This window comes from Sarcophilus harrisii, chromosome 2, assembly GCF_902635505.1.
Source record: "Sarcophilus harrisii chromosome 2, mSarHar1.11, whole genome shotgun sequence".
In the NCBI taxonomy this organism is placed as follows: domain Eukaryota; kingdom Metazoa; phylum Chordata; class Mammalia; order Dasyuromorphia; family Dasyuridae; genus Sarcophilus; species Sarcophilus harrisii.
The window spans coordinates 527,641,865-527,666,090 of NC_045427.1; the positions used below are offsets into that span (position 1 = coordinate 527,641,865).

Consider the following 24,226-nt stretch of genomic DNA (forward strand, 5'->3'; position numbering starts at 1 on the left):
TGTCTTTTTGTCTTATTTTCCTGGGAGTGGGGCATGAATTAGGTCACATAGCCCTTGCTTTTGTGTGTGTGTATGTGTGTTTATTTACTAAAACATATGAGGGGAAAGAGACTAGTTTTCTTTCTTTTTTTATTTTTTTAAATATAAAGAAAAGACAGGAAAAACATGCTTGCTCAGAAAACAAGCTTTAGACAAGTCGCAACGGAGAGATATCTCTCTGCCAAGATCAGAACGTGCTGTGCTCCCTTGTAGAAGAATTAATTATAAGCTTTGTGTGTTTGTGTGAATAATGGGGGATGGAAGGAGGTTGAGAGGGCAGGAATGAAAGACAAATTCTAGGAATTTCCTCCTTCTCCCAGTAGGTGGCATTTTCTTCCCAGATGTAAAAATTAGCCCGGCCAGATCATTGGTTTGGGGAAAAAATAGGCATCTGAGCTAGAGGAGTAAAAGTAGGGCTTTGAGGAAGTAATCCCAAGGAGAGTTGGCCCATTTGGGGAGGCAGAGTTGGGGCCTTCATGTCAACCTTGCCTTGACAATTATTAGTGTCATTCATTATAAGGATCCATCTAATTCATCATTTTATAATTTAATTAGTGGAGTCTGGGAGAAAACATTGGATGTGTTTTTAAAGCTTGGTTTGCTATATAGTAGAAAGGGAAATGAAGTGGGAGTCCTTAGCTTCTAGCTACAAGTCTTCTTTATTTCCGGACCTCATCATGAAAATAAGGGAGTCAGATTAAATCATTTCTGTGGTTCTTTGAAATGTGTCTTAGACACTCATCTTTTCCATCAGTCATTCCCCTCAGATTACAATCTGTTCTCTCCTATCTCCAACTTGGTTTACTGTACGTGCCCACGGTAGGCTGTTTTGGCTTCATCCCAGCAAAGCAGAGCTCAGAGGCAGAAGTCTTGGGTGGTGAGGATGAGGAGGATTAATCTAAAATTGTGCATTAGACTCCACGCTCCGACTCCATGTGCCCATACTGCCCAGGAGAGCTGGCTTTCCTCCTTCATGCAATGCAGGCATTGGCCCCTAGACAAGACTTCCTTTTTCATAAACCAGCAAAAGTGTGAAGGCAAGGTACAGCAGGCTGCTGAGTCATTCAGTTGTGTCCTATTCTTTGTGACCCAACTTGGGGTTTTCTTGGCAAAGGTACTGGAATGGTCCTCCATTTTCTTCTCCAGTTCATTTAAGTGATCAGGAAACGGAGGCTAATAGTTTCTTGCCCAGGGTCATGTACCTGGTAAGAGTCTGAGGCCAGATTTGAACTCAGGAAGATGAGCTTTCTTGACTCCAGGCCCAGCACTCCATGCACTATGGAGCCATTTGGCTGTCCTGCCTAGCTCCTTGAGTATAGTCCACTGGAAAGAAGGCTAGGTTTAGAGTCACAGTATTAAGATTAATATCTTGTTTTGGCTATTTATTACCTATGTGACCTTAAATTAAAAAAAAAAAAAAGCAACCATATAACTAAGCCTCCATTTTTTCATCTGTAAAATGAAAATGTTGAATTGTTTGACATTTAAGGTCTCTATCCTGCTCTACATCTCTCTCGTCAGAGAGGAGAAATGGGCCTACCTTCCAATACTTTCAAGTCTTGTCCCAAAATAAGTCCCGGTGGAAACTCTCAGGTGAAATAGTCTTTCAGTGAGCAGTGAATGAAGCCAGTGACCTGCCCTTAACTTGATGAGGCTTTATCACAATGAAACTAGTCTTTGATTTCCTCTTATTTTATTCAAGACCCTTCTGTCTCTCCTACTGAAACCTTAGCATTTCTTCTCCATGAGTTTTTCTGGGTCATGGAATAGATCCTGTGACCCTGACCCTCAAAGTCCTTTATTTATCCCAGTCAGTGGATAGAGTGTTGGATTTGAATCAAGATGACTTGGATTCAAATCCTCCTGCAATATTTCCAAGCTGTGTGACTCCGAGAAACCAAATTCCTGTTTCCTCAGCTGTAAAATGGAGATAATACCTCAACATAAAGAACTTCTGTAAAGTTCTTTGCTAGCTTTAAAGCACTATATGAATGTTAGCTATTATTATTATTATGGTAATTAATAATAATTGAATCTTTAATTAGATGCTAGTTTAAGGTGCCCTATTTCCCAGAAGTAAATAATAAGGGACATTGAAAGATGAAAAGCCAATTATTGAACCAAAGGAGTGAATCTCTAATGGTAAAATTTCTGTAATAAGAGATAGAGATAAGATGAAAAATACTTTTTGTGTGGGAATTTTTACTAGGATTTTCACCTTTAAACTGCATCTACTCAGCTCTTTAAATTAGTCCTAAGAATATACTTTATCTTGGGGGGTTATTTCACAATGTTCTACTTGCAATTATTCTTCCCTCACCAGTCTCCTACCCAGTCTCTAGTTATTGAAACCTTTCCCATCTTCCTAGACCCAGTTCCATAAAAAGCCTGTTTTGATAACACTTGTCAATCAGCTTACTGATACTTTTCCTATATTAGTTATGTCTTCTCTCCCCAGCTAAATTATCAATACTTTGGGGACAAAGAATATGGCTCTTTTAACTTCTTAGTAGCTTACTCTATTGACTTGTCTACTGAGAGAGTACTGAGGGTGCTCAAGAAACTTTTTGTTGGATGGATGGATGGATGGATGGATGGATTCAAAATGAGTGATAGATGGTTGAAGTTAGGAGATCTGAATTCAAGTCTTGAGTCTGCTACTTACTACCTTTTTGATAATTTCCCTTCTCTGGTCTTCAGTTTCTTCATTTGTAAAATGGGAATGTGTGGGGGAGTGGATGACATCTGAGGTCCCTTTCTGTGGGAATCTTTACAAAGTGTTAAGCCACTGGAGTTGATAGAGACAATAATTATCTAATTTAGCATGGTTCAATATGATTGATTTGGTCTTAGGAGGAGATATTTGGGGCCAGAACTTGAAACAAGGTACTAAGTACAACTGATAGAAACGATGCTTGTGTTCACACCTTTAGAGAGCTCATAAGTATTTAAGTACTCAATGGAGTTCACACGTTTGGGAGATTTCAGGGCTTAGGATGAGATATCTGAATTCACACCTCCCTTAGGGCCAGAGAGCACTCTGGGAGATAACCCAGAATCCCTCTCTTTCCAGAAGGAGGAGTTAACCTTTGGGAGATTATATATATATACACAGGAAGTTCTTAGAGCTGGAGAGAGTTTTCTTGGGAACATTGACTGGGGTTGGAGAGGAGCACTCTGGGAGATAACCCAGAATCCCTCTCTTTCCAGAAGGAGGAGTTAACCTTTGGGAGATTTTATATATATATACACAGGAAGTTCTTAGAGCTGGAGAGAGTTTTCTTGGGAACATTGACTGGGGTTGGAGAGGAGCACTCTGGGAGATAACCCAGAATCCCTCTCTCTCCAGAAGGAGGAGTTAACCTTTGGGAGATTATATATATACAGGAAGCTCTTAGAGCTGGAGAGAGTTTTCTTGGGAACATTAACTGGGGTCGGAGAGCACTACTCCAAAATGGCTTAACAGTTTGTAAAGATTCCAACACCTTTCAGTTCAAATTCTACAACCCTGTGAACCTGCATTTAGAATCATGAATTTTCTTGCTTAGCCTTATGGGGGGGGATGGGGGATGGGGACAAAGACAAGGATGAGAAGGAAGTAGTCTGAACGTGCTTTAAAACGTAATATGATTATTACTGGCCTAAGACTGAATTGGCCTATTGATCGAGTTCCCTTGAGTGTGCCAGGATCTGGGAGGGGGAGGAGGATTCTGTTTTGATACAGTGATTACCCTCCAAAGGCTTGGTCACCCAAGGATCACTCTTCCAGATGCAACTCCCTTTGCTCACCCCATCCCCCCCAAAAGCCCAAGTTTTCTGTGTTTCTAGGCAACCTCCTTTATGATTTCACTGAAGAAAGAAAGAAGGAAAAAAAAACACCAAGCTCCATTTTCAGAAATGTCGTCAGATGGCAACAATCCTGCTAATTTTACATGCAGATTATAGGGTCTCTACAGTGCATTAGTATAAACGCCTTCGGTCATGCCTTTTAAAAACCCTGCTCATTATTGCTGCCGAATAGATCATGTTTCTGTCCCTCCAGATTTTCCTCTAAGTACTTCATGTCCTTGTGCACAAAAAAAGCTACTTAAACAGTACATAGAGACTAGTCAGAGTGTAGCTGAAAGGTCAGAATCACGCAAGATCGGGGGCCTTTGGCTATTGTTTCTGGGGGTTTTTTTAAGGTTAAGCTGTTTACTTGACAAAGGTCTTTCTGGGCTCTCATTTATTCCCGATTTCTCCTGTTTAGGCCCCTTTGGCCCAGCCCGAGTCTCCTACAGCTTCCGCGGGGGAGGACGTTCAGTCTCTGGCTGACTCCATGGACTCGGACCGAGATTCCATCTGCAGTAACTCCAATAGCAATAACGGCAAGAACGGGAAGGAAAAGGAGAAGGACAAGCAGAGAAAGGAGAAGGACAAGAACAGGACTGACTCCGTGGCCAACAAGCTGGGCAGCCTCAGCAAGACCCTCGGAATCAAGCTGAAGAAGAACATGGGGGGCCTGGGGGGGCTGGTGCACGGGAAAATGGGGCGCGCCGGGTCCGGCAACGGCAAGAACGGCGAGGGCGCGGACAGGGCCAAGGAGAAGAAGTCCAAGTCCCGGAAGGGCAGCAAGGAGGAGTCGGGCCAGTCCGCCAGCACGTCCCCCTCCGAGAAGAACACGCCGTCCCCCACCGACAAGGCCGGCGGCTCTCCGGCGGAGCGGGGCGCCAAGGCCCCGGCCGAGAAGCAGTCGGACCCGTGGAAGTACAGCACCGACGTGAAGCTCAGCCTCAACATCCTGCGCGCCGCCATGCAGGGCGAGAGGAAGTTCATCTTCGCGGGCCTCCTGCTGACCAGCCACCGGCACCAGTTCCACGAGGAGATGATCGGCTACTACCTGACCAGCGCGCAGGAGCGCTTCAACGCCGAGCAGGAGCAGAAGCGCAAGGAGGCCGACAAGAAGGCCTCCCTGGGCGGCGGGGCCCCCTGCCGGAAGCTGGAGCCCGAGGCCTTCCCCAAGGACAAGCGGGAGCCGCCCCCTCAGGACAGGGCGTCGCCGGTCCTGCCTCAAAGCCATACCACGCCGCTCGTTCTAAAATTCAAGGACCGCGCCAGTCCCCCGCCGGGGTCCTTTTCTTCCCCCAGCAACAGCGCCAAGAGGAGCGGCCCCGCCCCCGTCTCCGCCCACTATAGCCATACGCCGCCCGTGCAGAGGCAGAGCGTGATCCACCTGCACGACGTCCCCCCCAAGCCGGCCGGCTTCGCGGAGGACGCCTACAAGCCGCTGGTGGGCACGCTCAAGACGTGCGCCACGTACCCCCAGCAGAACCGCTCGCTGTCCTCGCAGAGCTACAGCCCCGCGCGCCTGGCGGGCCTGCGCACCGTGAACACGGTGGAGTCTCTGGCCTGCGCGCTGCCCGCCGAGCCCAAGTCGCAGACGTTCCCCAACGGCTTCCAGCCGGCCGACGCCAGAGACTGCCTCGAGTACGCCGACGAGGAGGCCGCGCCCGCGTGGCGGAGCCACGAGAAGAGCCGGGGCCGGGGCGCCGCCGGCCCCCCCTACTCCCTCCCGCAGAGCCGCTGCAAGAAGGACAACTGCTCCTTCTACGGCCGCCCCGAGACGGAGAACTTCTGCTCCTACTGCTACAAGGAGGAGCTCAAGCGCAGGGAGCGGGAGGCCAAGGGGCACCGGCACTGAGGCGCGGGAGGCCCCCGCAACCAGCCAGCCTCCTGCGCCGCTCTTTGCCCCGGCGGCGGGCGGCGGGAGAAGCCGGCCCTTCCTTCCCCGGCAGCGACGGCCGCCGTCGGGCTGTGACTTGTGTGTGGGGAAACGCGGAAACCAGATGAATTTATCATAAAGAATTTATTTTCCATTTTGTCCGTGTCTTTTTTACACGCCCCGGTCAGCTGAGAGGTTGTCCCCCTTTTTTGTCAGTGCTGCGTCTGTGTGTGGTCAGCAATCACTAATGGTGCCTGAACTTACACTGATGTCACTCAGGTAGGAGGAGGATGGAGGGAAAAGTCGTGCTGCTGGAGGTGCGCCCGATGCGGTGGGCCGGCGTGGGCCGCGGTGGGCCGGCGTGGGCCGCGGTGGGCCGGCGTCGGCCTCGGAGCCGTCAGGAGATCTCTGTGCTCCCCGAGAAAACACCCCTATTCCACAGCCCTTTGTTTCGAGAAGGGGATGGTCTTTCATACTTTTTTTTTAAACACGGTGACTGACATCTTCCATGGTAGTTGACGTCTGTAGGGATTCAATTAGCGAGGCGTTACGTAGAAACAAATGTGAAGAGAAGGTCTGTGTCGGTAGCTCTGCCCGTTAGCATTAAACAGAGGGGGTTGTTGCTTCCTCCGACTCCCCCATTCAATCCTGTTGGGTGGGAAGGGGGTTGGAAAGGTGTTTTTTGACTTTTTCTGACATTGTGGTTGGCCCTTTAGGCTTCATCTCATAAGCAAACCCTCTTATCACCTTCATCTGTCTAGAGGCGACATTTACACTGCCATCAGAAGTAGCCCAGTTCTCTCTAAAATGGGTACACTATAACCTACCTCACAGGGGTGTTGTGAGGTTTCTGCTCAAGTCTGTCACTGCTTGGAGAGCCTCAGGTGACAGGAGCTATCCAAGGGGGAAACAGGATGAAATGGCTGCCGTTTATTTATTTACCACAAAGGCAGGTGGGAGAGGTCTACAACCCAATGAACTCATCCTGAGCAAAAGGCTACCGGTCCACTCAGATTTTTAATTTGACCACTTTTTTTTAATGGACTTTTGACCATGGGCATGTGGAAATCTTAGGTAGCCAAAGGTGCGGCAGATGGTAGGTCAGGGGAGCCACTTTTGCGTGGACAAAAAAAAAATGGTCAGGTTGGGAGCTCATTATGAAGACTGGCTTTGAAAGATGAGTGGTAAAGGCGTTCTGAACCTACATCCATTCAAAGTAGAGTTGGGTGGAATAGATGTTGAGGGAGATAGATTCCTCTCAGATTAATTCAGGCCATGGCCAGAGAGTGTTCTGTGCAGAATTTATAGAACCAACATCAGCTCTTATAGATCCTGTAAACGTTTTTAGCATAGGATGATGAGACCCAGGCCGAAACTCATTAAATTTTCCCTTTTCTTGTGTGGTGCCTCCCATAGGAAACATAAATTTCTCAGAAGTGTATCCTTAGCAACCCTCTTTTGTACAGCAATACCCATTGTCCTTTTATGGGTTACCTCTAGAGATGACAGCTTGGCCAAGGGAATGGCTAACATCCAAACTTACCATTCCAGTCAAAGATTAGAACTTGTTTGTTTCTGAGGAATATAAATAAGGGACCGAAACCTCAATGACAAAAGAAAAAAATTAAGTACTCTTAGAGCCTTAGAATAGTACTTGATTCCTCCTTGACAACTGCTTCTGTGCAAGGTCACAACAATGTCAAGCCTCAGAAAAAAAAAAAAAATGACAGGTAGAGCTGTCTCTTAATTTGAGCCAACTGCTTCACATCTGGAGAAGATGCTAAGAAGGAACACTAACAGCAAAAAACAAAAACAAAAAAAAAGGGATACTTTTTTTACTTGTTTTAAGTATTACAATAGAGTAATTCCTGTGAGTGATTAATTTTTTTATTCTGCGGCATGTGAGGTTTTCTGCAAGTTATTGGAGTTTTACATGAACAATTCCTTGAGTCAAAATTCTTTAGTAAATAGAAAAAAAAAAATCTTTACTGGGAATTTTTTGAAAATTTTAATTTTCATGCTGAACAATACTTTGAATGTGTAACAATTGATAATGCATATGTTTCTCCTGTTTTTTTTTGTTACTCAAAAGAAGAAAAAAAAAAGGTTTTTTTCTTTCTTTTTTAAAATTCTGGTATAAGGGTTTTCCAGCAGCTCTTTGGATTTATCTCATTTGGTCAGGCCAGAACTATTGCTTTGTGACACAAGTATACTGCATTAAGGAAAATGGTTGCTTCCTTTGTAGAATCCAGAAGTAGACAAAGATAAATGAACATATGGCTGCTCCTTCTAACAAGATTAAATACAAATTCGACAGCTAACCTTAATGATGCTCAAATACACATCCAGAAATGGATAGGAACCTCACAAGCACCCCGGGGGGGCATGAGAGCATCAAACAAAGTTAATGTTTGTTTCTAAGTTTTCTAATTGTACAGTCCTTCTGCTTGTCAAATTTTTCAAAGACAAACTTGCTATGCAAATGTTTTACCTTTCTCATGCACTCTGCCTGGTTTAAACACATTCAGCATCCTTTCTTCCCATAGTCCTTTTCCCCATTAAAAAAAAAAAGGGTATTGTAATACAAGAAATTTTAAACTCTATGTGAAGTAATTATTTCTGTCACTTCTTAGAGAATGTGGCAACCTAATCTTTTCCTTTGAATTAAAAAAAAATTTTACCCCTACCCCACTGCTACTTCTAGGTATTGAAAGATAATCCACTAAGACTTAAAAAAAAAATTTAGAAAGTGTTCAAAATCTTCCCTAGCTAAGATTTTAGACATGTCTCATCACAAAGATGTTCTGTGTCCAAAACAACATGGACTGGTCAAGCCAGCATATTGACTATGCGTGGTAAAGCCCTAATGGCACCAATTGAGCCCAGACATTGTGGCTGGCACTTAATTAAAGCTTGTTGATTGAGTCATCCATTTCAGATCATAAAATAATTGCATCTTCTATGCTTTTTCTTGAGAGCCATCCTTCCAACAGTATTTGCAAAAAAAAAAAGAAAAGAAAAAACTATTTTTATATTATAATTTAATAATTCTGGACACCACTATGTTGCATGCTGCATAAAAGACAGAATTAGGCTAGATCCCTGGCCAGAGGTCTTTCTGACTAAATTATAATATCATACTGAATATGAACTGGTAAAAATTAGCTTATTGCTACAAAATGCTTTTTTAGAATGCAGAATCACTTTTTGGAAGACTGCCAGTGTAGTATGGTAGAAAGATCATTCTTGGGACTTGGGAGATCTTGTTTGGAGAGTTAACTGTCTAGCAGTATGACACCAGGAAAGCCATTTATTTTTTTGGCCCCTGTTTCCTCATCAACCAAATTTAAGGGGTTGAACTAGATCACCTTAGCTCCAAGATTCTACGATTTATATTTACTTATGGAAGCAAAATTTTAAAAGGAGATAACATAAAGGGATAAATAGTAAGGGCATATTACTATTCCCTTAGAATAGTGGGAATCATTAGGAGGAAGATCCCTTGCTCCAGAGGAATTGCCATAATTAGGTGATCAAAGCTCCCATCAGATAGCAAATGATTGTAGGTGGTCCACATTCATTTTGGTCCACTTGGTTTATTTTAAGTCTTTATTTGGTGTCCTTATTGATTCTTAGCAAGAATCAAAAAGGCCCACCAAATATTCATAAAATACAGTGGAGGTTGTTTCGTTAATTTGCTTAACATTTGTTTGCACACTTACTACCTGTGTATATGATTAAAAAAAAAAAAAGAAAGGTCTATTGTTAAAGGAAGGTGTATGTAAGTGTATTCTGTTTGTAGATTTCAGGCTATATTATGTTGACACTTTACAAGACAAGTTTAAATTGTAATATAGAAATTATTTTTATATTATTTTCAAAATATGCCACAGAGCAATATTTTGCGCCTTTATTATAAACAGGGTTGTCACATTAGTGGGGTAACTTGAGAATTGTAATGTAGACATTTAACCAGAAGAGAGTTATATACTGTTCTCTAAAGTTCTGAATGCTATCTGTGTGTGTGTCCTAAATTACCTATTGAAAAGGTGGAACATGCAAATGTCTTTCATTGAAAAGCTTGATTTTTTTTTTCAGTTGGTGGAGTTTTGTCCCCTACTTTTCCCTTGTAACAAGCAACTTCAAAATCCTTAAATTATCGTGGAGTTTTTTGTTACCTAAATAAATGTTCCCTCCCAGATGGCTTAACTGGGATTCAGAACGATTTGAATCCATACATGTGATTTCTAAAAGTGGATTTACTTGACTATTTGCAAAGACTTGCTGTTAGAAGTGTCATGAATTTTTGAGTGCACCCTTTCCTCTCACCACTCCAAAAAAATATTGGGGGAAAAGAAATCATACTAGGGGATTGAATTCTTAACTTTCCCTTACTTCTTCTAAGACTCTTGGGAAAATGGTTATTCAGCCACACAACCTGGAAGCCTGACTTGTTCTAAAATCTCATTTAGGACTCATGAACATACTTCACTAAAAGCAAATGGGCCCATAAAACATATTTCAAGTGATTAGGCAACTTAGGAAACTTTTGTATTAGCATCAGTAGGTAAAGTACAAGGAAAAAAAAAGAAATATCCAACTTATTCTTCTGGAAAGTTGGGACATTGTCTTGTTTGTGTGTCAGCATCCAGAGGCAAAGATGTGACTATGTATTGCATGTATTGGCATCCTTATCTATGTCTTGTTTGTTTATTGTTGTTGTTTTTCCTGCTGTGGTCCATGTAGATTGAGTTCATAGAAACCTTATAATATAACAAGTAATTGAAGGGGAAATAAGAATAGTCTCCCAGATAAAGAGAATCTCACCTTAGTCAACTCAAATATCTATTAGCAACCTGCTTCTTAATCCTTGTTATTTCCTTCTTGTCCAAGTGTTTGGTGTTTCTTCTTTTAGGGAAGTTGGACCTCTTGAAAAAATGAGCCTACAATCCCAAGTCACAGGATGTTTTTCCTCACCTGTGCTGCAGGGACTATATATTCTGAGGACATATGAATGGCTGATGGACACCCGCACTGTGGAAGGTCCAAGGCAGTTAGCAGCCAGCCAGTTCCAAACAGCCTTAAAGTTGTGACTCCCTGGGGACTGGGAGTCATTTAACTCGATACAGCCTCAGTCCCCACCTATTCCTGTAATTATGGCTGTAAATACTTTTAGTTGCCCCAATTGTGTGTTACTATGCTGGCTTCTGTTCTGTCTCCTGCTGAAATACTTCGGGGGTATCTTAGACAAGTGTAACTCTTCTAACAAGTTATGCTTTACCATAGGACACATACAGATATGCTAGGAAAGGGAGCACAAGAAAATATGGCATCCAAGTCAGGCTCCCCTCCCCACTTCCCCATAACACTGGCCATGAATGTTATGAACGTGTCTTATTCATAAATGTTGTCAACATATCTGTAAGCAATGGGAGAAGTGGGCAGGCCCCCTGCAAAAACTTAGAACATCATTCCTCCCGGTGTGTAGCCAAGCATCCTGTCCCTTTTCAGCCTGCCCTCATCCCTAGAAAGCCACTCCCCATTCTAGAGTGAGATGTTTCATCAGACCCAGGCAGTGATGCTCTGCTTTCACTGCGGCCTGTAAAAATCAGGGTCCACTCATTCCTGAAATCAAAGGCCAGATGCAGCCACTCTTGATCTTCCTCACCTCTCACTTTGCCTGGTGTATAAGGGGGGGTTCAGCCAAGTGCTGCCCTCGACCCTATCTGGAGCCAACGATCCCGGTTGGCCTTTTCCCACTTCTTTAGCATCATGATAATTCTTTCAGTCAGCAAAACTGAAAGGAAATTGCTTCCAGTTGCTTTTCAGAAGCTGCTGCCCCTGTTCAGTGCCACCAGGCACTCTGTTTTTTATTTTCTCCTGCAAAAATAATTGGGAGAAATGGTCTTTATTTTATTTATTGATTTATTTTTTTGCTGTCTGCTTCATCCATATACAAACATGGACCATAAATCTGTCTGTATGGGAGTAGTGCATTATGTTGATAATGTCATCATTTTTTAAATTCCCTCCGGGGAGTGTGCCTCAAGGAGCTTTACAAATATACCTGCTGTGAACAATAAAACTCAGTTCATTCTGCAAAAGCCAAGGAATACAAATAAGATTTCAACCCAGTTTTACACTGTCTCTCCAGGACACCAGCTAACTTAGTAGGGAAAAACAAATCAGCCAATCCAATTATTTCAGGATGTCAATACAGTTTTTAAGTTGTTTGGAAGGGAATAAAAGTAGAAAACATCATACTGTAGCCCTTAAGATGACTTGAAAGAGGAAGATTCAGCCTGAATTCCATCCATGGAGTATACTACTATTAATAAAAGTGGGGAATTTCTGTCAGGCAAGCTAGTTGAATTGCCCCACCATCTACCTGCTTCCTTTACATGTTCTAGAGTATGTTACCTGATTGTCATAGATAAGTAACAGGTATGGCAAGATAAATATGGATGCTATGAATGGATGATGTGGGTAATATTTGTACTTTGCCCTAATGGACCTCTCCATAAATGCTGACTGCTCAGCTATCTGCCTTAGAGTTCCAAAGTTAAAGCTGAGAATGGCTCAGTAACCATGTCAATGAAACCCACTGATAACTCTGAGTCAACCTTTCTTGTGATGCTCTTTCTCCTCTCCCTTCCCCTTCCCCTTCCTCCTCTTTCTCCTCCTCCTCCCCTTCCTCCTCCTTCCTCCTCCTATTTCTCCCTCAGTTCTCTTTCCTTCCTCTCCCTTCTCCGTCCTTGTCCACTCCCCTTTTTTCTTCCCCAAAACCTCTGCTCTAGAGAAGGTGTAGATTTGAAGGATATAAACAAACTAGGAAGAACTTTAGGGAACATCAGATCCAATCCTTCATCTTACAGATAAAGAAATTACATTGGTTAAATGAATTGAGCAGGGTCACAAAATTCTAGTGGTAGAACCCAGGTTTCTTGATTCCTGGATTGAGGTTCTTTACACTTTACCTCCACTTAACTTCTCCATTCATTATACAGATATTTTAAAGAAAGTAACTACTCATATACTTAGGCTTTTGTGAGCCATTCTCTAATGAGAGGGAAGTAAAGAGAAAGAAATAAGAATTTATATAGTGCTTACTATGTATCAGGCACTGGGATAAATTCTTTTTACGATCATCTCATTTAATCCAAAGGACTAATCCCCAAGGGACTGTTATATTTCAGACCTTTCATATGGGTTGCAAAATCATACAGGCAAACAGTAAGTATTGTTTTCTGATTTTGCTTGGATTGGTTTTTTTTGGGGGGGAGAAGCTGCCAGGTAGATGAACACTAAAATAAACATCTTTGAGGCCCCAAATCCAGCTGATTTTTCTCATTTTTAAACTGATGGTTATGGCATCCTGCAGATACAGCCTTATCAAACTGGACTTTGAAGCTTAAACCTCAAAGAAGAAGCTCCAGAGAGAGACAAGGCAGGCTCTTGTCTCATGGCTTCCAATGTGCAATTCCTTTCCTTCTCCACTCTTTTAAAGCCTTCTTATGTGATGACCAAAAGTGTACTCCCATAGTGCCCGCTTCCCTCATAGAGATTATCTATTTTGCTGTGGAACCCTTTATAAAAACTGGCACTTTATCTTCTGGGATACTTTGGCTAAGTTTTGTCTTTTTTTAAGGGTTGGTGGCAAAATACTGTTAATATTTTGTAGGCCTTGTGATGGACAGGGGCACAATACAAAGCCTTCCCAACTGTCTTTAATCTCTGGCCTTGATTCCATTGATCACATTTTTAAAAGACATAAATCTGTGATACCTCTGGACACTGCCTTGACCATATTTTTTGCTAGTGTCCAACTGTCTGACTTAAACCAAAACACAAAGCAATAGGCTTTCTGAAGCATGTACCCAAGGACGTGCAACTTGTTTCTTAAATGCTCTGAATTAAAGATTTACCTTTTATTGCCAAACTGATTGGCTGTGAGCCTGTTCCCTTTACTTATTTGCAAGAAAACTTTTGCTGAGGGGGTTACACTTCTATCCCCTCCCCAAATTATATGACCTTCCATTAATTGACCATATGAAAATGCCCATTGATGTTTCTTTGGTTCTTTCTTTGGTTGAAGAATCCTGTACATCTGGGCAATGAAATTGGAGCAACAAGTATAATTGAGACTACTGTGGGGGAAGAAGGAAGAGCTGTTCCCAATAAATGATGCCCAAAGTCATGTAGAAGTGATAAAAGGTAGGAACTGCAAATAAGGCTTAAGAAAACCAATACATATAGCAACAAGATGCATCCAAAATACCCACTGAGGGAGACAAAATGCCTCTTCTCAGTTATAGATCCTTAGCTGATTGGTGGGTTACAGGGTTTTCTTAGACATATGAATAAATCAAGTGTTAGAACAATGAGAATTAAACTTGCCTGATTCTATAGAAGAATTAAACTTTTTAGTAACAAACCATCCCTATCTAGCCCTTTTCAGAACTGAGCCTAGTTTATTATCATCTTTGATTAGTTTCAAGAATTCTAGCAGATCATTCTACTAAGGCAAATTGATGTGATCATAAGAAATGAAGAAAAGCTTTTCTTAAAGCCACAGTGACTTTCCGGGTTACCCTTGTGTTCAACGTGTCCATATAAATATATGTTCAGCCTGTGTGGAAATGAGTGAATGATACATTTTTCCCCTTTCCTCCATGGTTTGATTGACTGATTATCATCAGTCTTTGGGTGAAACAATACAGTTTTCTTGTGTTTAGTTTCCTACCATTTCTTACTTGATGGAAATGGATCAACAAGACCATCAATGTTAAAAAATGGGCCTGAATTCTGTTGCTTTGAAAAAAATGCAAGTGATCAAGAACTTTTTTCTACTTGTGATTGTCATCCGGATTAAAGTCCAATGTTATTTTTAATCTAATCCATTCTTGGACAAAGAAAGACATGTAAGAGCTGTTTTTAGCAGTTGGGTTGTTACTTTGTAAAGTATTAAAGCACTAAAACCAATTTTTGCAATATGTAGTAAATCTTGCTTTCGTTTTGGAAAACTTCCAGTTATGACTGTCGCACTTTTTATAGCAGAACTGTATATTTAATTTCTTTCTTTTATGAAAGATTACTTCAAGTAAATGATAGCTCTGTAATCTGTGTGACCCAGCTTCTCCATCATTTGAAACAGAGAGAAGTTATAATGCCTATTCAATAAAATTAACTTATTTGTAAAGTAGCCATGTGTGAATTCTTTTGCTCACTCATGGGTCAATCGATTAGGATACTTTGCCTCTACAAAGAGCTTTCATGGACCAGCTCATTTAATCCTAACACCAATCTTGAAAGAGGAGTGAGAAGCATACTGTGACATTTGAAAAGTTTAAAATATATACTTTCTGGATAATTAACCATTTATTATTAATAATGCAAAATTTTATTAATAAAAGGATCAGTGACACTCTTGAATGCCAAATACCAAACATGGCAGTGGGTTCACAGTTATACCTATTTGGAAGAGTGCATGTTTATAAGGATAGCAGTCGATTCTGATTGGTTAACAGTTGAAAGAGAATGAATATTACAAAGAAAGGTAGACCTATTCTAAGGAAGGGTTGGGGGAAATGTAATTTTATGTCATTTACTTCTAAATTGTCCAGCCTTGGGCAATATAATCAAAGAACTTGTCCACACCCAAATTTGTGCAGAATACAGTGGGCTTTCCCACTTTCCATTAAATTCCTTAAAAAGTTGGACGGGTTCTGATCAAAATTGAAGAGAGAGTTTATTCAATCTCATTATTAATAATGTCTTTCAGAGGCTGAACTTTGAAATTAGGACATTAGGGAAAAAAAAGGAGAAAAAACTCTAGATTCCTCAAATCATTAGTTATTAAAATTATTTCTTCCTGTACAACTTAAAAGACTTACATTCATATAATCAGTAATTTCAGAATACAGAATCAAATCTAGGTTTTCCTTCTGGTCTAGAGATTCCAGCTACCCTACAGTGCTAGGTTCTTGATGTTACTTCTTCAGGAAGTGGGAAATAATGTTCATTAAGAGGCAATTTAAACATAAATAGTAAAACATTTATCCTGTAATGGGAAAGTCCTCTACCAACCCAGTTATTAGTATCTGAATGAAAACTGCAGTGCTTCACCAACAATTCTCTTGTCATCAGGGAAGAAATAACCATTTATTAAGCCACAGCCATATGACAGATACTGTATTAAGAGTTGTACAAATAGCTCATTTGATCCTCACAACAACCCTCACAGAAACAATAGTACTTCCCTATTATTATCCCTGTTTTACAGTTAAGGAAACTAAGGCAGATGGAGATGAAATGATTTGTCAGGGGAAACATAGCTAATAGAGGTCTCAGACTAGATTTGAATTCAGATCTTCCTGATGTCACCTAGCTATTAATACACATACAAGGATGAGAAAACCACTATATTTCAACTTGAGATTTTTAAATATGTATGGCTCACTATGAAGAATGCACAATGAATAGGGTTGAAATTACCAAAACGTTGTGTAGTTGAAGTGAGTCATCACCTGACACCCTTTTGTCACTTTCCTTCCTTTATTTATTTATCTATTCATTCGTTTATTTTTTAATTTATTTATTTTGTTTAATAATACCTTTCCATTTTCAAAATACATGCAAAGCTAATTCTCAATATCCACCCTTACAAAACCTTGTGTTCCAAATTTTTCTCCCTCCCTTCCCCCCACTCCCTTCCTCAGACAGCAAGCAATTCAATACATGTTAAACATGTACAACTCCATTATACATATTTCCACATTCATCATGCTGCACAAGAAAAATCCAATCAAAAATCAAAAAATCAAATTAAATCTAAAAGAGAAAGAGAAAATCAAACAAACAACAAACAAAAATGGCAGAAATACTATATCATGATCCACAATTAGTCCCCAGAGTCCTCTCTCTGGGTGTAGATGGCTCTCACCATCACAAGTCTATTGGACTTGGCCCAAATCACCTCATTTTTGAAAAGAGCCATGTCCATCAGAAAAGATCATCACATAATCTTCTTGTTGCTGTACACAGCAATGTTCTGGTCCTACTCCCTTCACTTAGTGTAAGTTCATATAAGTCTCTCCAAGCCTCTTTGTATTCATCCTGCTGGTTGTTTCTTACAGAACAATAATATTCCATAACATTCCTATACCATATATTCAGCCATTCTCAAAAGTGAGGGGTATCCAGTCAGTTTCCAGTTCCTTGCCACTAAAAAAAGGGCTACCACAAACATTTTTGCACAAGTGATTCCTTTTCCCTTTTTAATGATCTCTTTGGGATATAGATCCCTGGTTATTTACCTAAGTGAGTGCTAAGGAGTTCCCAGTAAATGGGAAATGTATTAACTTCCTTGGAGGCACCAAACAAAGGAAGCCACAACTCAAATGAGGAGAGAATTCTTTTGTAGCACTCCCAGGGATGGCTTTAATATAAATATTATGCATAGGTCTAAAGAACAGGTTTTCTGCTTTTTTGTCTAAATGTTCTATTATGTTACAAAATATGATTTTTTTTCCTCTGGATTCTGTCAGGGAAGAACCTCAAAGACTCCTTTCAGAAGAGGCTTCCCAGAATACAGGAGGCCAGCATAACTACCAATTTAAATGTGAATTTTGAATTTTGATTTGTATTTAGGGATAATGAGTTATAATAGAAAGAGTACTGACCTGGAAGTCCCAAAATCTAGACTTTACTCCCAGCTCTGCCACCAAATATCTAGGTGACCATAGAAAAATCACCTAACTTTGGGCCTCCTTTCCTTATCTGTAAAATTAGTAATCTTCTTGTCTTTGTCTGCTATAGGACATGCCCTTCCTTCTCCTACCCTTACCTCCCTTCCCCCATTTCTAGCCCTCCCAGTTCTGGAATCAAAATCAAATCAATATTGTCATTTCGAATATGTCATTCCACACCACTGTAGCTCTAATCACAACTCTCCTGACTTTCCAAATTAAACCCCTTCCTGGCAACCACTTCCCTCTATATACTATCTTTCCCATTAGATTATAAGTTTCTTGAGGATAGGAGAGAGTGCCTCACTTTTGCATTCTGTGTCCACAAGGGTTTATTAAATGCATTTCATGCTTTCATATATTCAAGAGGACAAAGATAGTTTGTCTTGACTTTCTCTGATCCAAATTCTTTGTACAAACTGGAGAATATTGATATGCCTTTTTCCTGAATGCCAGAGTGGCTCTCCTTGGAAATGGGGCTAAAGACCCAAGAAGAAGCCACATTTTCATAGTGAACAGAAAAGATCACCAAGAATGATATTCTCACCCATGAGAACATTACTTCATGAGCATGGTCTAACCATCACTGCAAATATTCAAATATAACAAGCTTGAAATCTGAAAAAGGAGCAATAAATAACAAAAGCATTTATTAAAATTCTATTCAGCTTTCTCTAAGTTCCTTTCTATGCCAAAGATTTTTAAGTGACCAAAAAAAACCTAAATCCTGGGGCAGCTAGGTGGTGCAGTAGATAGAGCACCAGCCCTGAAGTCAGGAGGAACTGAGTTCAAATCTAGTCTCAGACACTTAACACTTCCTATGTGTGACTCTGGGCAAGTCACTTGACCCCAATTGCCTTAGGGGGAAAAAAAACAAAAAAACAAAAACAACTTAAATCCTTATAGAGGGCAAAATATAAAATTTTACTCCTTGCTCACAAAACATAATATAAACTAGTGTCCTATAGAACACTGATCTTCACAGGTTTGTGATACATCTGGCTCCCAAACTATGAATTAAATAATTGGGTTGACTAGAATTGACTAGAATGATTAGAATAATTGGGTAGACTAAATTAGGAACAGGGAAAGGATTTGCTAGGAAAAAGGAATATACAATGGAAATCATTTTTATTATCATGGAGATATCAAATGGGCTCCCAAATGGAAAAGATAATTGGGAATGGGAAAGGACAAGGGAAAATAACCTATAAAAGGAAAATGATATAATGAAATAGCAGTTTGTTATAAAAGACACAAGGAATTGACTCGGTTTGTAACTATTTCATTCATAATAAATTTCCTCGTGGAAGACAAGGGGATAGTGGGAAAAATGCTGGATTAGGGTCAGTGAATCTGTTTGCAGTCTTATATCTGTCACTTCCTTTCTGATTTTGGACACATATTCCCCTATTACCTCTCCGGAGCTGCTTCATGATTTGTTAGAGGAGATTTGGACTAAATGACCTGCAAAGTTCAATCCAGTTCTAAATTGAAAAGTTAAGATAGGAGATTTGGGCAGTAAGAAACTTACCAAGAGTTCCAAACATCTTGTCTTTCAGAAGACAGTAACTTTTTTTTTTCTTATCTTTTCCTGGAAAGATATGGAATGCCAGAGAAACTGAGGCAAGATAGAGATTAGGGAGTTTTTAATATTTTATTTGAGAGGGAGAGATTGTGCTGGGGGCATGTTGCCCTCAGGGCTAATGTCTCAAAGCATCCAGCAGTGAATGTGAGTTCTCAGTGACATATATATGGCTCTAAGCTCAGGTAGCTAAACAAAGCGGGGGAAGGGCAGGGGAGTAGGAGGGATGGAGTCCAAACTCTAGTGATTGGGAATTTCCAGGCAGGGACCATCAATCTGGTTCTGACAGGTTGGGGATAGGACCATAAATTCTTACAAATTGGAAGGACTTAGGAGATATCCAACTAGACTTTGGAGACTTAGATTTAGACAAAGCCAATTAGGAATCTGAGATAGGACATCTGGAGTTTTATCTTTTGGAATGCCAGATTTCCACAGCCCTAATTATCTCAGTTCTAATGAGCCAAAAAGGGGGGTTGCAACCAGGGGATTGAAGCAGAACACTTGAAGGAACTGAGGCAGAACAATTGGGGAAACTGAGGCAGGACAATAAAAGGGAACTGTGGCACAACAGATAAAAGTTTGGGGAAGATTTATTTGTTAATATGCATAAGAAAGGTTTTAGAAGTTTCAGAATTAAGTGAAGAGAACTTATCACAATAATAGATTATAATAATATATTAAGTGAAGAGAACTTATCACAATAATATGAGGATAATTCTTCTCTAAACTGAGGGTGGAGTTGATGACCAAGTTCGTGGTTCAGAAGTGGGTCTAAATAAGGAGAAAAGCAAGTTGTTTTAGTAAAGGAAAAAAGAAAAAAAAAGCCCTAAATCAAAAGATTCAACGCATCCTACTTGAATTAAGGTTTCTATGGGGAACACTTCAGTTACTTTCTTAGGAAATGGATATTTCATAATGAAGGTTGCAACAGTTTCCAAAAACAGTTTCCAAAAAGGTGGCTGAAATACATGTCAATGAAATTTTCCTGAGAATTTCAAGGTATCATTTAATGCTTTCTTAATCCATTGTTTTCAAATAGCTCTTTGAGCTCTATAGGCCTGAGCTTTCCAAGGTCTGTGGGAGGTGTGGAGGGAAGATGTGAAGTGTAGGGAGGGAGAATTTACTGCTGTATTTATTCTATTATATATCTCTCTTTTCACAGATATTTTCCTGTTCCTCTGTGATGGAATAGTCAAAACTATGTAAAATCAGTTCAAACTAATTAAAACCTGTTCTAACAGTTATGACCAGTTAAAACCAATCTAAACCACTTCAAACTGTTCCATTCAAACCAGTCTAAACTGAAACTATTTCAAACAGGTTCTGACCAATTTAATACAGTTAGGTCGGCTTAAACAGGTTAAAACCAGTCTAAACCAGTTTATATACATCAAATCTGGTTCTGACCTGTTCAAACCAGTATAAGCCTATGGTGCTCCAGTATTATACTAAAATGCCTCAAGGACTAATTCACCATGTCTTCTCTGTTTCCTCCATAAAGATCTCCTGTATACTTGGAACCTCTTAAATCTCTCTGTTGGACACTTGTAAACTGGGAGGTGAAAGGAGGAAGCTCTCAGCCTGCTTTGCAGCCTAGGGAGTTGCCAATAGTACTGAAGGGCTAATTAACTTGGCTAAGGTTACCCAGTAAGTGCCACAGAAGAGACCTGACTGCTGTTGTTCTTGACTCTGAAGCTCTTTCTTCTGTCATGTTACCTCTCTTCCTAATCATATTTTAATACTGGGGCAGGGGTACATCGCCTTTCATTTCTGCATCTGTTGAGTCTGCTCTACTGCACTGTACCCAGTAAGTGTTTAATAAATGCTTACTCCATTGAATTTCCCCTGGCCCGTACTCTTCTCTGGGTAGAACAGGTGGTACATTGTCTATTTCCCATTTAAGAGCAGTGAAGTTTTGTTCACAGAACATCGTGTTAATGCACACACCAAGACAGACTCTCCTCCTGGGCATTACTCACCCTGAGTAATATAGTTAGATCATTGCAGCGGGGCTCCATAAAGTTGATGTTGATGCAGAGCACTATTAACATGTGTCTGCAAGCAATCACTTCTGGAGTAAACAGTCATGTCACGTTCTGCCTTTTCCCCTCCTGGCCAATTCATAGGTGTGTTTGGTTACTTAACTCCTGCCTGGAGTACAAAGGGAATAGCCAAGACCGATCTTGGGAAGTTCAGATTGGGCCTTTGCCATTTCCTTTCTAGCAGATCTCACATTTTTGTTTAGTTAATTGCCAGGATTGATCTAACCAGGCCTGGGAGTTGAATTATTAAACCAAAGGCCGCTCAATTTTTGAAACAAACCTTCAAATAAGAATCCAACTGCATAAGGACTTCTAGTTTGGCTACGACTCATTTCCTTATTCATGCCATGACTGATGAGGTGTGACTAAGAGGTAATGAGAATTGTTTTTTAATAGTTTGTAAACTAATCAAAAAGGCAACTTTGCAAGAGTAGCTCCAAAAACATCATTAGGGGAAAAAAAGTATCTACCATTCTCAAGGTGACTACTTTGAAGGGGCACTTAATTGTGTGTGTGTGTGTGTGTGTGTGTGTGTGTGTGTGTGTTTTAAATCTCTCCACCTTAAATTCTCCTCTAATTAAAAAAAAGAGAACCTATATTGTTGTATATCCCACAAGGCTCTTTCTCATTGTCATCCTTTCTCGGTTACCCTTCAAGTCCCTGGTACTATTAGAATAGCCCTATTTAAACCCACCACTCACAAGCCTCTACCAATCCTTCATTTATTAAACCAAACCTAATGACTTCAAGTTCAAGGCAAAGCCAATAACATAGAATTAAATCAATAGAATTAAACTTTGCCAGTACTTGTTAATAAATGCCTGCTTTCCACCCATCTCCTTATATATGTCCCCTGGCACAAACACTACCTTCATTCCACTGATTCCTCAGGATCCCCATACCCAGTGGAGGGGAAATAATTTATGTCACTCACTACAGATATGGCAGTTTCCCTGTGGCCTCAGCTCCTATTCTCTCATTTTCCCACTCTCCCGCTGAATCCTCTGGCTTTTTCTTAAGATTCGGCTTGCTCCCATCTCTCCTCTCTGCTGATTCAGCCCCTGGCATTTGAAACCACTCATTCTTTGCCTTGACTGGAATTACCCTGCTCCTGATCTTTCGTTTACTTGCTTCTCACCAGTTTTCTCCAAGCTCCCCATTTCAAAGTGGCTTTTTCAAATTCACAGGCCAAAAATTGCTTAACTTGGCACCTTTATTTACCTGGGGGCCACACACTCGTCATTTAAAGAAATGAGGCTGTATTTTAAATGTACCTTTTATTTCAAAACTTGGAAATGGAGGATAATAATAACTAACATTTCTTTAACACTTTTAAGATCTGTAAAATGCTTTACAAAGATTATCTTATAGCATCTTATTTTCACCTTTTTTTCTTTACTTTTTCTTTCTTTTGTTTTTTTCTCTTTTGGTTTAATTTTTCTTGTGCAACATGACACATATAAAAATATATTTAAAAGTATTACACATGTTTAACCTATATCAGATTTCTTGCTATCTTGGGGAAAGGGAAGGTAAGCAAGGAGAGAGAAAAAATTTGAAACACAAAGGCTTACAAAAATGAATGTTGAAAACTATATATATATATTTAGAAAAATAGAATGCTATTGGGGGGGGGGGAGAGATCATCTTATTTGAGCTTCACAATAATCCTGAAGTTGGTATAATTATTATTCTCATAATAGAGAGTTAAAGTGACTTACTGAGGTCATGAAACTATTAAAAATCTGAAGCAGAATTTGAGTGCTGGTCTTTTTATCCACTAAGTTAGAGTAGCTAAAACAGCAGCTAAAAGAGACAAAATGTCAAATCAGTGCTATAGAAGGTATTATCTAAAATGGATAGAGAAGAATAAGAAGTCGTTTTACTTGAAACCAGAGTGATTAATAATAAATTTGAATCCACTGCAAGTAGCCTCAATAATGGGGAAAGTTATGGGGGTTATCTCTTAGAAGTTAAAAAACCAGAGTTCTTGGTTCAATACCCCCTTTGCAGCTAGCTTAATGTATGACTTAAGGCAAGTGACCTCATGTCTCTGGGCCTGTTCCCACAGCTATAAAATGAAGGGGATTCACATAGGACAGACAGTATTAACTGGAGGTCCACAGACTCCCAATGAAGACAGGAAGATCATGAAATTAGATGGGGAAAAAATAACCCCTATATTTTCACTAGCCTCTAACTTAAATGTAGAATTTCCTTTAGTTATTTAAAAATAACATTTCTGAAAAGCAATCCATAGGTTTCACTGGACTTCCGTAAGGGTCCATGACTCTAAAAATGGTAAGAACCTCTGAGCTAGAAAGTCCAAAAACTGCTGATGCATTCTGCACCCCATCCTATCCCTAACTACAGCCAGAGCAACAAGGTTCTGAGAGGAGGAATAACAATGAACCATGTGAATTCGCCTACTGGGGAGGCGCTTTCCTGCCCTTAACAGGCTAAGTAAGCTTTTCTCCATTCAGTACTGACCTGTTCTTTAAGAACAGGATCCTTCCAAATGAATTTCATGACCTGATTTAGAATTTGGAAAATAACGCACCTGCTTTTGCCTCCAGTCTTCAGAAAGAACTGAGGATCAGGCTGCTGTCCGTCCTTCTTTCTCCAAGGGACCATGACATCAGGGAGGGGATGTCATGACGTGCAAATGAGTTGGATTTACATGAGGAGGGATGTTCAAGATCACCTGCCTCACTTTCCCCTCTGGAACCATCTGAGTCCAGTGACCAGATATAGATCAAAATGGCTGGAGATGACCCTGGATGAAATGGGAGACCTTGGTCTTTCTAAGTTAAGGTCTTCAACAGAACTCAGTTTGACTGAAGCTGCACCCAATCAGTGATTAAAATTAGGCAGCAACTGAGGCTAAGAATGTCCTCTTTAGCCTAGTTCCAAAAAAATCTATTGGCCAGTTGGAAGACTCCTTCCTTTCTTCTTTCCTTCCTTCCCTCCTTCCTTCCTTCCTTCCTTCCTGCCTGCTTTCCTGCCTTCCTTCCTTACCTCCTTCTATCCTTCCTCCCTTTCTCCATCCCTCTCTTCCTCTCTTCCTTCCTCCCTCTCTTCCTCCCTCCTTTCCTCCCTCTCTTCCTCT

The 24,226-nt window shown here is 40.6% G+C and overlaps 1 protein-coding gene across 3 annotated transcripts in view; it reads left to right on the forward strand.

The window, feature by feature from the left end:
• OTUD7A (OTU deubiquitinase 7A) overlaps nt 1–9,492 on the forward strand; it is a 292,841-nt gene extending 283,349 nt beyond the window's left edge. For all 3 annotated transcript variants that reach the window (XM_031955458.1, XM_031955459.1, XM_031955457.1), the window contains one exon: nt 4,289–9,492. In XM_031955458.1, the coding sequence (XP_031811318.1) occupies nt 4,289–5,719 (1,431 nt within the window). In that variant the 3' untranslated portion in view covers nt 5,720–9,492. The remainder of the gene's footprint in view (nt 1–4,288) is intronic.
• The last annotated feature ends 14,734 nt before the right edge of the window (nt 9,493–24,226 follow it).